We start from the raw sequence: 14,878 nt of genomic DNA, 5'->3' as shown, positions 1-14,878 counted from the left end.
TTTTTTTTTGCTTAAAAATTACTTGTTTTCTTATTGTGTTTAAAAAATATTTGCTACTTTATACTGTGTGGTAATTTTTTCATATTTGAATTAAAAATTTAAAATTAATTAAAAAAATTAATTAATTTGAAAATATTTTCCCTCCGTTTTTTTTTTTTAAATATCTTCAAAGGACAAATGCAATAAATTAGAAGTGGAAGCATTGCTTCGCGTCCCAGTCTCAAGGATAACAATCTACCATTACCAAGGAAAACTTTTCGAAATTAGCTGTGCTGGCAGAGAAAACAACTTTACATCGTAGATAAGTGTTTACCATGTAAAAATGTTTGTATTCATATATTGTCTGAATAAATAGCAAGAAACTCATAATAAAGGAAATTGAAAATGAGGAAGGAATACGTAGAAACTGGATTTCCGTGCTACGCTTTGCGCGCCAGTGTCTTTGTGGTTGTACAGCATACTGCAAACAACAAATTCAAGTACCCTAGTGGAATAAAATTATAGTTTAAAAAACTAAAACCTCCCTATTATAATTGCCATTCGTACTGTCATCAGGTAAGTAACTTGAGAATAGAAATCGCTGCATCTTTTAGGCGCATCAATATAACAGCGTATTCTTTTCCCGAAATAACTTTACATTTTATCTGCCCTGCGCCAGGGCTGTCAAGCTTTCCTGTTCTTTTCTCATGTGAAGATGCATATTGCATGCTCTTTCTTTAAATTGTTAGACTCTGATAATGTTGCCATATAAGATGGTGAAATTTTTTCTCGAAAAAAACGGCATAAGTCTTATAACTTTTATTAAAGCTCAGGCAAAAAAAAAATTGCAATCAATTTCACGCCAGGGCATGGCACCCAGTCAGCACAGTAGTCGAACTAAGAAACGAGTTTTTAGCTCAAAGAAAACCAACAAACTGAGTCAAGGAGTTAATGCCAACGAACACACATTGATACACAAAGAGAAAGAAAAAGGACGAAGAATTCTACGCAGGCGGGCGGGGCGAATGATAGACGAAGCAAACCAGTGAGGATAAATTATAAATAAATCTGAAAGCAACTCTCAGGCAGTCAGTTATTCAGTTACTATATATGCAAAAACAAAGGTATGTACGTACTCTCAAGGATCGTGGAGGGCTGAAAAAGTGCTATATATGCAGGTGCTGTATTTCTCTCTCTGTGAGTGTGGTTTAGGTATATATGTACATACATTAGACTGCATCACCCAAAAAAAATTTCAGTTTTTCCGCCGGGAATACAAAATTGATTATATTTGGAGACCTTCACCAAAACATTTCGGAAAAATATTAAGATTTACGTGAGCTGGACCGATTTGAAAATACCTCCAAAAATGGAGTTTTTTATGAATAAAAATAGTCTCTTAATAGGCTTTATACTTTCGATTGGTATACACGTAATTTGTTCATTCAACAAATGAGTACAAAATTAAAAAAATAATAATAATTTTTGAATATTTAATTAAAAATATCCTGGCCAGGATTGGTTCAGCCAACCCACTCGCGAAATATTTCCTAACACGTTAAATTTCATACAAAGTAGATTTCATCCATTAAACAGGGATGAAGGTCGGATTCCCTCCTATTTAGAAAGTATGGTTTGAAAAAAAAAACGCTCCTCAGATGACAAAACAGTTTAAGTCTAAAAAATTTGCAAAAAAATATTTAAAGAATCTTTCAACGGAATCATAATAATAAGATTTTTTATGTTGTCTTTTAACTTTTTTCAAAACCAATCTTTGAAGGAAAACTTGAATAACTCAGCCAAAACTGTACCGATTTAGACTTATGAGGTATCATTGGAAAGGAATTTTCTCACTAAATATTTACACTTATATACAAGTTTATCTTAAACCAATCCTTTTTTTTGGGGGGGGGGTTTTGGATAGGTTGGCTGGTTTTCACCACCGCCAGGTTATTCCTCTAATTTTAATAATGTCTCTTTGTTTGTTATATTCTTTGATGTATCCAATCGTCGCTCCACTGATACACGATGGTAATACCGCTATGGGCCAGAACCACGTGCACAAGTTTCTGCTATGCTTATTTCAAAACATTCTTTTTATTAAATCTTGATTATATCGTTTTTGAAATATGTGTTGTGTTTTCTTGGTTGGAACCTTAGCGGTCCACAGTAACCAGGTTATTCTTTCAAGTTCATAATTAGTAATTATACGTCAAATTATATATGGCAGGGAACTAGGTCCACGTATCGCCAGGTTATTCATAAATTTAATAATTTATTTCATTATTCGTCGTATTATATGTGTTTATTGCATATGCATAAAATTGTAATTTCCAACAATTTTAGAAGTTAATTCCCTTAAAATATATATTTCTTGTTTCGCTTCATGAAACAGTTATAGTAATAAATTTTTCTTAGTTCACTTGTTCATACAGTTAATTTGTTCACACGAAAGTACCGTTTCAACGGTACGCTTTCACATTTCCATTTAATCGCAATTTTATTTCTTAATGTCCACGTGTATTACTTTAAAAAAGTAATTTTTATTTAATAGTATTATATTTCCTTGATTCAAAATTTTAATTTATATTTAATGAAGCTTAATTTAAAGCTGTATGTTATTATTAATGAAACAACGTCATTTTTATGTGTATTTTAATCTAATATTTGCTTTATAAAAACTCGACAGGTCAGCGCGACCATACTCGTCGAGGAGCCATTTTGAGCTTAAAAGCCAATCCTTGAAAAAGGTTCAAAAACAGCATCAAAAATTTACTTTATTATGATCCCGTTGAAAATAATTTCTTAAATATTTTTATGCAATTTTTTAGACTTAAACTCTTTTGTCATCTGAGGGGATTTTTTTCTAAAAATATTTTAAGAAGCTATCTCTATACATAAAAAACTCCATTTTTGAAAGTATTTTTTTGGCGCAAGTCTTAAAATATAATAGATTTTATAATTTCAATGGAAAAACAGCACCGATTTTTTTTTTGTATGAAGAGTGATGCACTCTAATGTACATACATACATATGTATGCTGCTAACAATGTGCTGTAACAAGCTTGCCAGCCAATGTAACGCCTAATGGTCTGATTACGCATAACTTCGCACAACTTCACATAAACTTCAAACTATAATTTCGTATGTACTTTGTATGTATTTTGTATGCATTCCATTACCCAGAAATTAGCAAAACTTTTAAAAACTTAGCGATCTGTTGAGTTTAGATTTTGCTTCACATTTTCTTAAGTTACACTTTTAGTGCACTGGTACAAATGGTTGTGCGAAGTTATGCGAAGTATGCATAACCAGACCCTAAAGCAATGCGCGTGAATAGAAATAATGATGAACATACATATGTATATAGACAACGGAAAAGTGAGAGGATATGCGAAATAGCGCTTTCAGGCGCCTAAGGAAGAGAAAGTATGCTAGAAGTCGGAGTATTTGGCCAAGTGGTAGAGAACGTGCATGAAAAGCAGTCGTGAGTAGCGATATTGAGAGGTAAGTAGTTGAGTGTCTACTAAGCGCCAAAAATACTTGGTACTACATGGCGACACATGGGCATAGCGACGGAGGCATCGATAAAGTATGTAATTGCAGGAAAATTGCGGATATTGCTGAACCTTAACACGAATTTCCAATAAAAAAAAAAAACGGCGATAGCTACACACTTTGAATAAGTATCATTTCCATTTCCTTATTTTGCACAACAAAGCGAAGAAAAAGCAAATAGTTATTTAACATTTTCGTTTGCAACCCTATGGCTGCTGGCTCCAAAAAAAAAAAACACAACTCAACTTCGCCTGAATGCCACTTATTGTATGTAAGTAATTTGTAAGTAATTATATCTAGGTGTCTGGCACACACTCGCCGAGCTTCCGTTCGTTCGCTATCATCGTTTCGTTTTCAGCGCGCTGCTGCAAGGCGCCCAACGTTAGCAACTACGAACACGACGACGACGACGACGACGACGAAAAAATGTGTCCTAGTCACGAAGCCCTAGTACACCCCTGCAAGCAAACATATAGACAAACCGATATGCGTGCACACGTACATATGTAGTAAGTATATATGTATGTATGTACTTAAATATGTAGGTCCGCATACCTACACGCTAGCGAATACACACACACATACCGAAATTTTCTGCTTGCAAATTTTCACTGCATTTTCACTTTAATTTTGCACAGTTTTCAGTATAAAAATTTTGCTAAAGCTTGCTTTATTCTTGCTAAATACCTCAATTTTCGAATAGTAGCAGTTTTATCATACATATTAAACTTTTGTTTTTATTAATTTCACTTATTTGTGACACAATTTCTTTGGATTTTCTTGCCTACAAATTTTCAGTACTTGCTGCAGGAAAAATTTTCAGCTGCGCCTTGGCTTAAATTAGGGCAACATTTCCTTGCAGTAAATTACATTTTTGCTGGCTGGCCTGCAGCTTTTCCAGCTTTTCACCATTGCAATTTAACTCTTCAGCGTGCAATTGTGCATTTTCAATCACAAATTTGAATTTCAAATGCCTTTTGTGTATGTATTTGCTGAAGAAAAATCTGCTATTCTATTTGGTGGCTCTGTTTTTTTTTTTCACTGCTCTGCTTTGTCACACACACGGCCACGCAGCGCAAACACGAACGAACCTTTCGCAACGGCAGCGGATACAAGTCTGAAAGGTGCAGATTTTCTCCAGGCCATCGTAGTTGCCATCGTTGCAAGCTTTTTCGGTATGCGTCCGATTGTCGGCCTTTCCGAATCGATACGAAAACTCGTTACACTCATTTCGCCGTTATTCGCCGTTGTTCACTACTACATTAGAAGAGGCTGCTTTTGTTGTTTAATTTGTTGGTTATATTCGCATTTTATATTTGTTTTGCGCCAATTTGTTTGTCACGGTTTATGTTCGCCTTCACTCCTCCATTATCCTGTGCTTTATTTCAATGCTTTTCTTGTAACACGCCAAAAAGGAAATGATGTCGTTTTTACTTCATATTTGCTTTGTTCGTACTTCACTTTAGCTGCTTGTATGTACGTATTTCTCTACTTCCGGCGCCGCTCTTTTAAATGTTTCCTTTATATGTAGATATGTAAATGGAAAATCGCCATTTATGTCGTTGCATGCTTTATTCCCCCTATTTTATGCGGTAAGTAGACACATTTCCGTTGTGCACTTCTTATTTCCGGCTCAAATTAAACTTCACACTTGCAAGGGATTAATATGTATGCATGTATGTATATGTGTACAGAGGATGTGATTATTTTGGATAAGATGCGAACTAAGATTCATTATGCGCAAAGTGTTTAAATTACTGCAGGCGTTGTGCGAGTTTGCGTGTGGCATTATCAGTTGAACCGGATATTGTGTGTTCGAATTAAAAAAAAACCAGTACCTACGGTCATTGGTTTTTAGGAAAATCTCCTTTTCCTTTAAATAAATTACTGTACGGCTCCTAGGTATGTGAGAAGACCTTGCCTGAATATTTTCCATAAGCATAAATTCGGTTAAACATGTTAGTTTAAAGAACTTCAATTAGTCAAGTAAGAACATATCTCGAAACCTTGACAGTACGTTAGGTTAGGTTTAGATGGATGCCCCCCGTTAAGGGGCTCAGTTACTCACCTTAAAAGTTGGTCCTTTGTGATACGACTGCGAACGGTAACTGCTAAGGTAGAGCAAGAATCGCTGAGTGCCGGGAACGAAGTTACGCAGACGGCAAACCTTAATTTCGGAGAGTTCCTCCGGACTTGTCAGAAAGGAAGAACCCAAGTGCCTAAGCCGCAATTTAGTAAAAGCTGGGCAGTTTATGCAACAGGAAATGCCGAGATGATTCCACCTCGTTGTCCTCCATACAGCTTCGACAAAAGGCGTCCGATAAGATATTTAATCTCACTGCCAATACACGCACTAGAATCGAGAGATCCGGCTTCGCGAGCCTAAGGCCATCCCTAGACCGCCGCCGGTCTACCCTCGGCCAGAAAAACCTCGCCGTAGCACATTATCCTCCATTCGCTGTGGTGACTCCAGGCCCATCTTTCCAAGAGAAGTCCACAAGTAGTCAATGGAATCGCCACCATCGCTGTTCTTGGCGATAAATACTCAAGGGTGCCGCTTCTGGCAGTTTCCTGCGACATCACTGTAGCCTGGCACCCAAATAAATCTAACCAAGTAATATTCTAACGCTAGCGAAAGCGATTTAAGGCATTCCGATTTAAGGTACCGTAAGTGCCGCCTGGTTGTCTGAGTAGATGTTAACCTCCCTTAAAATCAATCACCTACGGCGGCAACCTACGCCTGAAACACGCTGCAGCGCGCTGCAATGAGCTAGAGGCCTAAATTTAAGGTTGATGGAGAGCTCCCTGGAAAAGAACACTCCACCATTCTCCCCGTCAAGCTTCGACCCATCCGTGTAAAAGTTCACGAGTACCTCCCTCCAACCACCGCCCTCCATCCACTCGTCCCTAATGAGATATACGTTGAGAAAGAGCTAGCTAGTGCCGAGTGCTATCTGGTATAGTGTGCAGACCACGAGTCCGCCAAGCCAGCAGTGTCCCTAAGTCTGGCCGGCTTGGGAGTAGTCAAAAATATACCACTGATTCTAATGAGGGCAGCTCCTTGCACTCGATCCAGCCTGCTGACTAACGTAGCCTTCTCCAGTGCGCTCCACCAGACGAGGGCTCCATAAACCGCAATGGGATTGAGCCAGATAATAAACTTAGGAGAAGGGCCTCATCTCTTACCTATTGCCCCTCTGCAGCTTGATAGAGTCACCGAAGCTTTCTCGGCTCTCTCTGTGATATTATGCCTCCCAAACAGCTTCCTGTCAAGAATCAAGCCCAAGTACTTAATCCAGGCGAAACCCCTGACCGAAGGCGAAGTGGCGTGCCGCACTTTGTACCTCCAAGTGAACAAACCGAGCTGCATTTTATTGAGATTTACAGCAAGCCCACAGTTCGCAACCATTCGGACACCAGGTTCAAGTAACATTGAGTTAAGTCATAGAGGGTATACATACATTTGTCCCTCGATAAAAGTGCTATATCATCAGCATAGGCAATCACCCGGGACCCCCTGATCACTAACTCCTCTAGTAGGTCGTTAACGACCCTAATCCAGAGAAGGGGTGCCCTAGTTTAACCTGCGCTGTGACAATTCTTTCACTGATTATGCTGTGTATGCGCCTGACAAGGTCATATTTGACCCCAGGTTTAATCAGGAATCTAACTATTGCCCCCGTTATTACATTGTTAAAGGCGCCTTTGATATCGAGAAATGCACCCTCAGTGATGTTTGCATATATGACGGCTTCCTCTATCGACCACACAGTTGTGTGCAGTCTCGAGTTTGATGCAAAAGCGAAGAGAGGCTGATTGGCTTGAAATCCTTGGGAGATATGGGAGTGCTTTTCCCCCGCTCTAGGTATAAACGTCACCCTTACCACTCTCCAAGCCGCCTTGGGGATATGCATGGTGAGATGCAACCAGCAAATTTTGGACCCAGCCAACTGCATGGCAAAGACATCGGGTCCCGCTGATTTGAAGGGCTTGAAAGGCGGCGCCTATTCAGCAGGTCATTATCCCCTGCCCGTAGTCTGTCAGAATTTAAATGGTTTCCGTTTTGTTATCAGGGCCAAAGAAGATTACGCTGACTCCGAACACAGATTGTATTTTTATGAGAATGGCAGAAATACACTCGGAGGTTTGCCATTGCCTGCCGAGCGGGACCGCCTTTTGGTTTTTTTTTTTTTTTGTTAGTCCCATTTAAGCCGACCATCGTCTCCTTTACCAGGGGAAGAAATCTTTCGGACATAAGGAAAATAACTATGATAGTGTGGCAGTTAGCGTTTCCACGGAGGTTTAGTATCTCGGTATGATCTTGTATTCTATAATTCTCAACCTGATGCGACACTTTCCAAGGCTACGAGGTCACTAATCAGGCGTCTAGCAGCCAACTCTTGGGGGTGCAGCCCAAAGTTCCTGAGATAAATGTACACTCTGATAGTATGGCCATTAATTACATATGAGAACTAGTTTAACCACGGCCAGACAGTCCCTTACAAAACTCCAACGTCTGGCATCTGTGTACATCATGGCAGCGATGAGTACATGCCCCACGGCAAAACTGGCGGTGATTCTCGACATCGAGTCACTACATATTACCATAGAGAAGGCAGCCAAGCGTACTATCCTGAACTTCGCAAGATATGGCTTCGGTAGAGCTCCAGGAACATGGGCATGCTAGAGTCCCAGCTACTTCCAGCCCTTTTCCACAGAGGCAAGAGATTGAAAACAAAGCTGTGCAGCATAGAAGAATGAAACAACTCTATTTTGAAGGAACATGTACAGGCAATCACTATGCAGAAGTACACACAGTATGTAAGTTATGTATGGCCATGGGAATGTACACTGCCTCCGAAAGTTCTTTCAGAATGTCTGCGGATTGTAGGACTAAATGAGATGTTGTGAGGACCGCGGTGCACAGGCCTTTTTAATTAGCAGCCTATATATCTACCTTTTTTCTTCTTATTTTGCCCGAGACCAAAAATATTTCTGTACTTTGTCATTGAACTGTGTACGTGCGCTTCGCTTTCCATCCATTGCCCCATTACTCGTCAAACACGAGCATGGCCCTAGACCTTGCCGCTAAAGCCTTCTCATCTTTGTTCCACACCAACCCCTTTTGTTTGCCAGACAAAACGACGAACATGATGAGAGATTTGTATTGAAATTGCCTCTCGAGTCCAAGGTGGCACCTGTTGGAAAGAGTTATTCTTCGCTTCTTCATGCTGGATCCAAAATAAACAAAGTCCTTTACTAACTGCCAAGAATCACTTGTGTCCCTATACGTGAAGACGCTTTGTGCATTGTCAGAAGGGACTTTGTCATGTTTTCTTTTCAAGGCCAGACCAACTAGGGCGTATCTGTAAATCCGCCACTGATTGCTCAAACCTTCCGGGATCTTGTCATGAGTTATCTTCATCCTCAGGCTCTGCTAGCCCCAGGACGAGAAAGCAGGCGACATCGATAGGCACAGTTCATGGTGATTCTGATGCCAGGGTTTTCGGGTTGGAGGTGCATGCGAAGATATGCTTGGGTTTTCCACTTCTGAGTTGTGCCGAGAAAGGTAGCGGTCGAGCCTTTGGCACCACAATGAACTGAGTTGGGATAGGATTCAGGTGATCTTTCTCGGCATATTGCCGCTCTATACTTCGATTCGTCCAGTCGCACAGTAGCTGTCTCACATGTCGAGAGGACGGATCGTTGCGAAGCAAAGCCTTGTTGGGATGATTTTCGTGACATCCTACTAGGCATTGCATGGTTTTGTGCTCTTTCGGAGCTAGAAGCTGGCTTTCTTCGTGGTGGTGATGCGCGGATGACATGAGATTGCAGCCTGTAGCCATGTACGTTCTGTCATTCCGGCAGGTTTGTAAGTGGCTCCACAGCGTAAGTGGCTCCACAGCGCTCGTTCCTGCCTATTACACTGGCGCTGCTGAGTTAGCCACTGACCGGCAGATCACTTTATACATATGTTTTGAGCAGCGCCTATTTGTCGACTCCCCATGTACTTCCTGCTTTTGACTTCATAACTTTGTTCCTGGCGTGCCGTTTGTTACAGGTGGCAGGATAGATAATAAGAAATGGCTATTGATCGTGACTACCAGGATTTTGGACTGATTGACCGTCGGTATCTTGGCGCCATCGATGTGGACATTCAGTACAAGCCTGCTAATGAAGGTGGTCAGTGATTTTTCCGCAAAGGCTGTCGATGTTGGGGCCCGTGTAATTATCGGTGTAGCTATCCAAGTTAACTCCAGCCAGAGGTGGAGGGAGTTTTGCTTTGTAATGCTTAAACCGTAATGGTGAAAGTACGATGCCTTGAGGGACCCCTTTTTAATTATAGGCGTTTTGGACTTGGCGTTTCGTAATTTGTCCTATGATTGGCATTCACACAAATATGTCGTTATCCATCGCTTCGTCCAAACTGGAAGGGACAAATCTAAAACATCTTGGCAAAGAGTTGTTGTTGTTGTAACGCATACGAATTCCGCAGAGTTTTTGGGAAGTGATGCTGAAGTGACAGTCCTTGGCTAGATATGAATCTGGGTCGTTCCGGTTACTTAGAACCGGCTGTCAAGGGGAACGCATTGGCGAAGAGTTCACAGTGGTTCACTGTGTTGAATTCTTTTGACAGTTCAACTACGACTAGGATCGTCTTATTACCAGGTCGACGTTGGCTCAGACCCTCGCTTATCTGTGTTATGATGGTTTTTAAAGCTAGTTCCAGATGCTTCGTCAGGTTGTAGAGAAGTGGTGCTTTCAATATCCACTGTGGATAGGAAGGAGATGGGCCTATGAGTATCCTGCTTCCGCCTCCTTCCCTGGCTTAAGAAGTGGAATAATGCTATAAATAATATTTTCCAATTCGCGGGGGGTCAATCAGGGTTCAATACGGTGGAGTCCCGAAGGTCCTAGCTTTTTCAGCATCTGCATGGTCTGCGATGAAATGGCCGAGCGGAGAAGGAATTGGCTTCATTAAACATTTCCAATTAGCATCAGATTTCATAGAAGAGGAGAGAATTGTATCCTTATTAAACGCGGCCGAAATCGCTTAGACGGTTACAGTGCCAAACTAATGAACCGAATCCGAACGGCAAGGTTCGTTTCATTTTTTGTCACACCCCTCATTTTGACAAAGATCGTAAATCTGTTTACGTTCTTTAGCTTCAAGATTTTTTCACATAAAATAGTTGCGATCCCGTACGAGTCCGGACTAGTCAGAATCAGTCAGAATTTACTAGGAATCGATCCTGTACTCAGTTCTCTGACTATTGAGAGGACAAAAAAGAGAGTAAATACGGTTCTCTCTCTGTCAGAAGTTACCAGTTTTAGTCCAAGAATTTTTTGCTGGTAAATTCTGGTAAATGTGTCAAACGATCAGCTGTAGTGTGTTTGGCAACCAAATTGTGCACAAAAGAAAAGTGCACTCTGCTAATTCATGTTGAAAAGTATTTAACTACTTGTTTAAGTGGATTCTAATAATTTGAAAGTATTTTTGGATATTTAGGTCGGTGTTATGCCGACAAACTTTTGTTTGCCAAATTAAATGGCGGCTGTTTAGTTTGCTCGGAGGTGGTTATGTCGAGTTTGGCACAGGGTTGCACGTTCATTATGGTTTTCATGGCTATTGCCAACACGAAATGAGAATTTCAGATGTACATAACGCGCAAAATTTAAAATTTTTGTATATAACAACACCGAATTTGCTGCAGTTTGACCAAACAAAATTAGTTTGCTGTGAGAGTCGCCAAACTCGCTCTCTCCGAGTTTGCTGCAACAACAATTGCACGCAGTTTGCCAAACAAAATTTCTGCATAACACCGACCTTACATGTGTGAGCTAAGTGTGTTTATATACAAAATAAACAAAAATTAGGTTTGTTCGTCGAGCAAAAAATTTGTACGAATTTGTACGAATTATCACGATTTTTGCCCAAATCGCGTTCGTGCAGACCAAAAAATTATCCAACACTCAAAAATTGTGAGAGCAAAGTGACAGTTCTCTTGGAGAGAAGTTGCAAATTCTTGCTGGAAAAAATTTTGCCAGCAAGAATTTGCAAACACGAAAAACATGTGGTTGTGGCGCATGGTTGCATTTTTGTCTACAATAATTTGAATAAATTAGTTCGTTAAATTTAAAAATTTATAAACACGAGCGATTTTTTTATGAAAAAAGGAAGTAAATAATTGTTGATATAATTAATTTAGTTAATTCCAATGATTTGAACTTAATTCGGCTGAAAAAAATGGTATTCGCAATCGGAATGCAATTGCAACCAGAGTCGATTTAAGAAACCCGACAGCTAGTACGATGAAGAAATTGAAATGTATGTTAAAGAAAGTCAGAACAACAAGAAATATACATGTATATCCTGTTTTTGGCCATCCGAAAGAATTTTAAAAATTCTATAAAAATTGTTTATGTTTGAAATGCAACCGTGGACGCCAGCTGGCAGCGAAACTTGCAAATTCCTGCAAATTTGCGTTCGTGCAGAAATTGGCAAGTTTCTCAACATGAGAGAGAATTTGAGAGAATTTTTTCTTACTCTCTGATATTTTGAGTGTTGGATAATTCTTGCTGGATTTTCGACGAACAAACCTATTTACAACCAAAATTTGGAGGTTATGTTGAAGTTGACAGAAGTTACCATTTTTTACTAGAAAGCGATCCCGTACTTTTCACTGTTACTCTCTCGCTCTGAGCGAATTTTTATTTTTTGGCAGTTTTACTAGTCCGTGTCCGAGGAATACGGGATTGCACCTAACAATTCGTTGTACTTTTAAAGCTTCCCGCCGCTGTGGTTTTGATTAACCAACTTCCCACCATCAATGCCCACAAATCAGCTGGGCCGCTTATCAACAAATAAAAGCAAAACAAATCATAAACAAAACAAAGGTGCCGATTGTCGTTTTTACTGTGAAGTTTTGCTTTTTTTTCACAGGAAACGAAGCTAATTTTTCTATTGCAGTTCTGCTGCTTGATTTCGTAATTTAGAATCGTTTTCTATTAACAAAATGACCACTGTGTTAGGTGCTGGTATGAGTGGTCTATCGGCTGCTTACTATCTGCTTCAGCGATTTGGATATCCTGCAACTATATACGAGTCCTCCAATAGAGTCGGCGGTTGGATACGCACAGAAAGACATAGGGATAAGGGTTTCTTGTTCGAAGTGGGCCCACGCACAATACGACCAAAGGGTATACCTGGCGCAAATACCCTCAAATTAATAGAAGAACTACAGTTGCCGGTTGACCCAGTGTTGGCTTGGCAGCCTGCTGCAAAGAATCGCATGATATACGCTAAAGGACAATTATGTATGCTACCCAATAGTCTGAGCGGAGTTTTCAAGACATTACCACCGTTCTCAAAACCGCTGATAAGTCAGATCACGCAAGATTTACGGGCAGGTAGAAAAAAGTTAAAGTTCGCAGACGAATCTATATATGATTTCGTTGAACGCCGCTTTGGCGCTGAATTAGCCAACTACGCAATCAGCCCATTGATATGTGGCATCTGTGCTGGTGACGCAAAAGAGATAAGCGTGCGTTTTCTGATGAACGACCTATTTGAGAAGGAACAAAAATGGGGTGGCATTATTAAGGGTATGCTATTCGAAAAACTCTTTGGTAAGAAACAAAACACGGCTATCGAAGGTATCTTTGCGGAAGCAATGCCCAGGCTGTACGAAAAGGCGCGTGAAGAAAAGTGGAGTATGTACCGGGTACCTGATGGGTTGGAAACGTTGCCACGCACACTGAGTAATCATTTGCGAGGAAAGAACGTTAATATTCAGCTCTCAGCTGAGTGTCGAGAGATCACATTTTCACGTGATGGTGTTAAAATGAATGTTAAAGGGCGTGACATTGCCCTGAAACGTGTAATTTCATCCTTACCTTCTTACAAGTTAGCTTCCTGTGTGAAAAATCAACATCCTTCATTGGCAGCATTGTTGATGTCTATACCCTACGTTGATGTTGCTGTAGTTAACTTACAATATAACACGGAGGAACTGTTTAAGATGAAAGCATTTGGTTTCTTAGTGCCGCCCATTGAAAGGCTGCCTATATTGGGTGTTATCTTTGACAGTTGTTGCTTTGACATGGAGGGCAATACGGTACTTACAGTAATGATGGGAGGACGTTGGTTTGAGGAGAATTTTGGTAAGGAGCCCACACCAAAAAAGCTTCTGGACACAGCTTTGCAGCATCTGCAACTGGTTATGGGGATAAAAGATGAACCACGATTGTCACGGGTACACGTTTTAAAAAAGTGCATACCACAATATACGGTGGGACATAAGCAACGTGTAGCCGACATAAGGCGATACATAAATCAATATAAACTACCGCTGACATTATGTGGTGCAGCATATGATGGAGTTGGTATTAATGATGTTATATTATCAGCACGAACGCAAGTGCAGACCTTGAATGCCTTGGATGATTGATTGAAAGATTTGAAAATTATAATAAAGCGGTGTGGTGATTTCGGTGATGAAGGATTGCGTTGGAATTTTTTAATCACAGACGTTCCCTTCTATTACATCAATTGTATACATTGCATATTTCGTTAACAATATAGATATTTTAAACAGTGTAAGTTTACATCATTTTGCAATTATTTACCGAATCCGCCGCGACAATTTGGGCTGGGTTCTACAGTGTAGTTGCCATCCCACTGCTTTGGGGTTTTAGCCTCAATGGATAGTGCATGCACAAAATCGCCCGATAACTTTTCTTTCACAATAGAATTTACCAAACGGTGACGCTTTAAAAGAGATGAAGTCACATTGTTATAAAAATATAAATTAAACAAGGAATTATAACATTATACCTTTATCAATGATAAGTCATCAAATTTTTCAGATACTATCAGCACTTTGAAATGGGTTTCCGAGCCTTTGGGTACATTATGCATATATGACTCGTTGATAACTTCCAAATGCACTGGTTGTAAACTGACTGTGAGTGCTGCACGTATTGCTGCCTCTATGGGCGCAGTTTGTGGCGCGGCTGACATTCTGTGCAATTGGGCGGAGCGCAATGTAACTAGGTAAACAATGCAATTTTTTCTTAATTTTTACTCCATTGTTAATGTTAAACTTACGAGTTGCGCTGCGAAAAAGATTCATAACGTTGATTGAAGCCAATTTGATTTATTCCAGTAATAATAATAATCAGCTGTTTTTGTTTACTTTATTAATGCCCCAGTAGCATAGCCACCCGGCCAGAATTCCTGTTTAACAGCTATTTTTTGATTTTTCCAACAGGTGGCGCTGAATTAAATCTATAGCTCAGGTGGCAGCATTATTTTCACCTGAGCTCATCTTGTCAATTT

General features: G+C 40.1%; 2 protein-coding genes across 2 annotated transcripts in view; both read right to left on the bottom strand.

Moving 5' to 3' along the window:
- Positions 1-13,544, bottom strand: part of LOC118736803 (calcium-activated potassium channel slowpoke) — a gene marked incomplete in the record, with an annotated part of 257,695 nt that extends 244,151 nt beyond the window's left edge. The window contains 1 exon segment of the mRNA XM_036466842.1: positions 13,435-13,544. Within this exon segment, the coding sequence (XP_036322735.1) occupies positions 13,435-13,488 (54 nt within the window).
- Positions 13,545-14,023: 479 nt separating this feature from the next.
- On the bottom strand, positions 14,024-14,765 carry LOC118736806 (bolA-like protein DDB_G0274169). Its single transcript, XM_036466851.1, has 3 exons — positions 14,648-14,765; positions 14,375-14,589; positions 14,024-14,308 (listed from the first exon to the last, which is right to left on the bottom strand). Exons 1-3 carry the CDS (start codon positions 14,670-14,672, stop codon positions 14,159-14,161), a joined length of 390 nt encoding a protein of 129 aa, XP_036322744.1. The 5' UTR covers positions 14,673-14,765; the 3' UTR covers positions 14,024-14,158.
- Between the last annotated feature and the right edge of the window lie 113 nt (positions 14,766-14,878).

The sequence above is a fragment of the Rhagoletis pomonella genome, unplaced genomic scaffold (assembly GCF_013731165.1).
Source record: "Rhagoletis pomonella isolate Grant_MI unplaced genomic scaffold, Rhpom_1.0 Rhpom_scaffold_00004, whole genome shotgun sequence".
Lineage (NCBI taxonomy): Eukaryota > Metazoa > Arthropoda > Insecta > Diptera > Tephritidae > Rhagoletis > Rhagoletis pomonella.
This window is presented reverse-complemented; position numbering and strand designations above follow the sequence as displayed.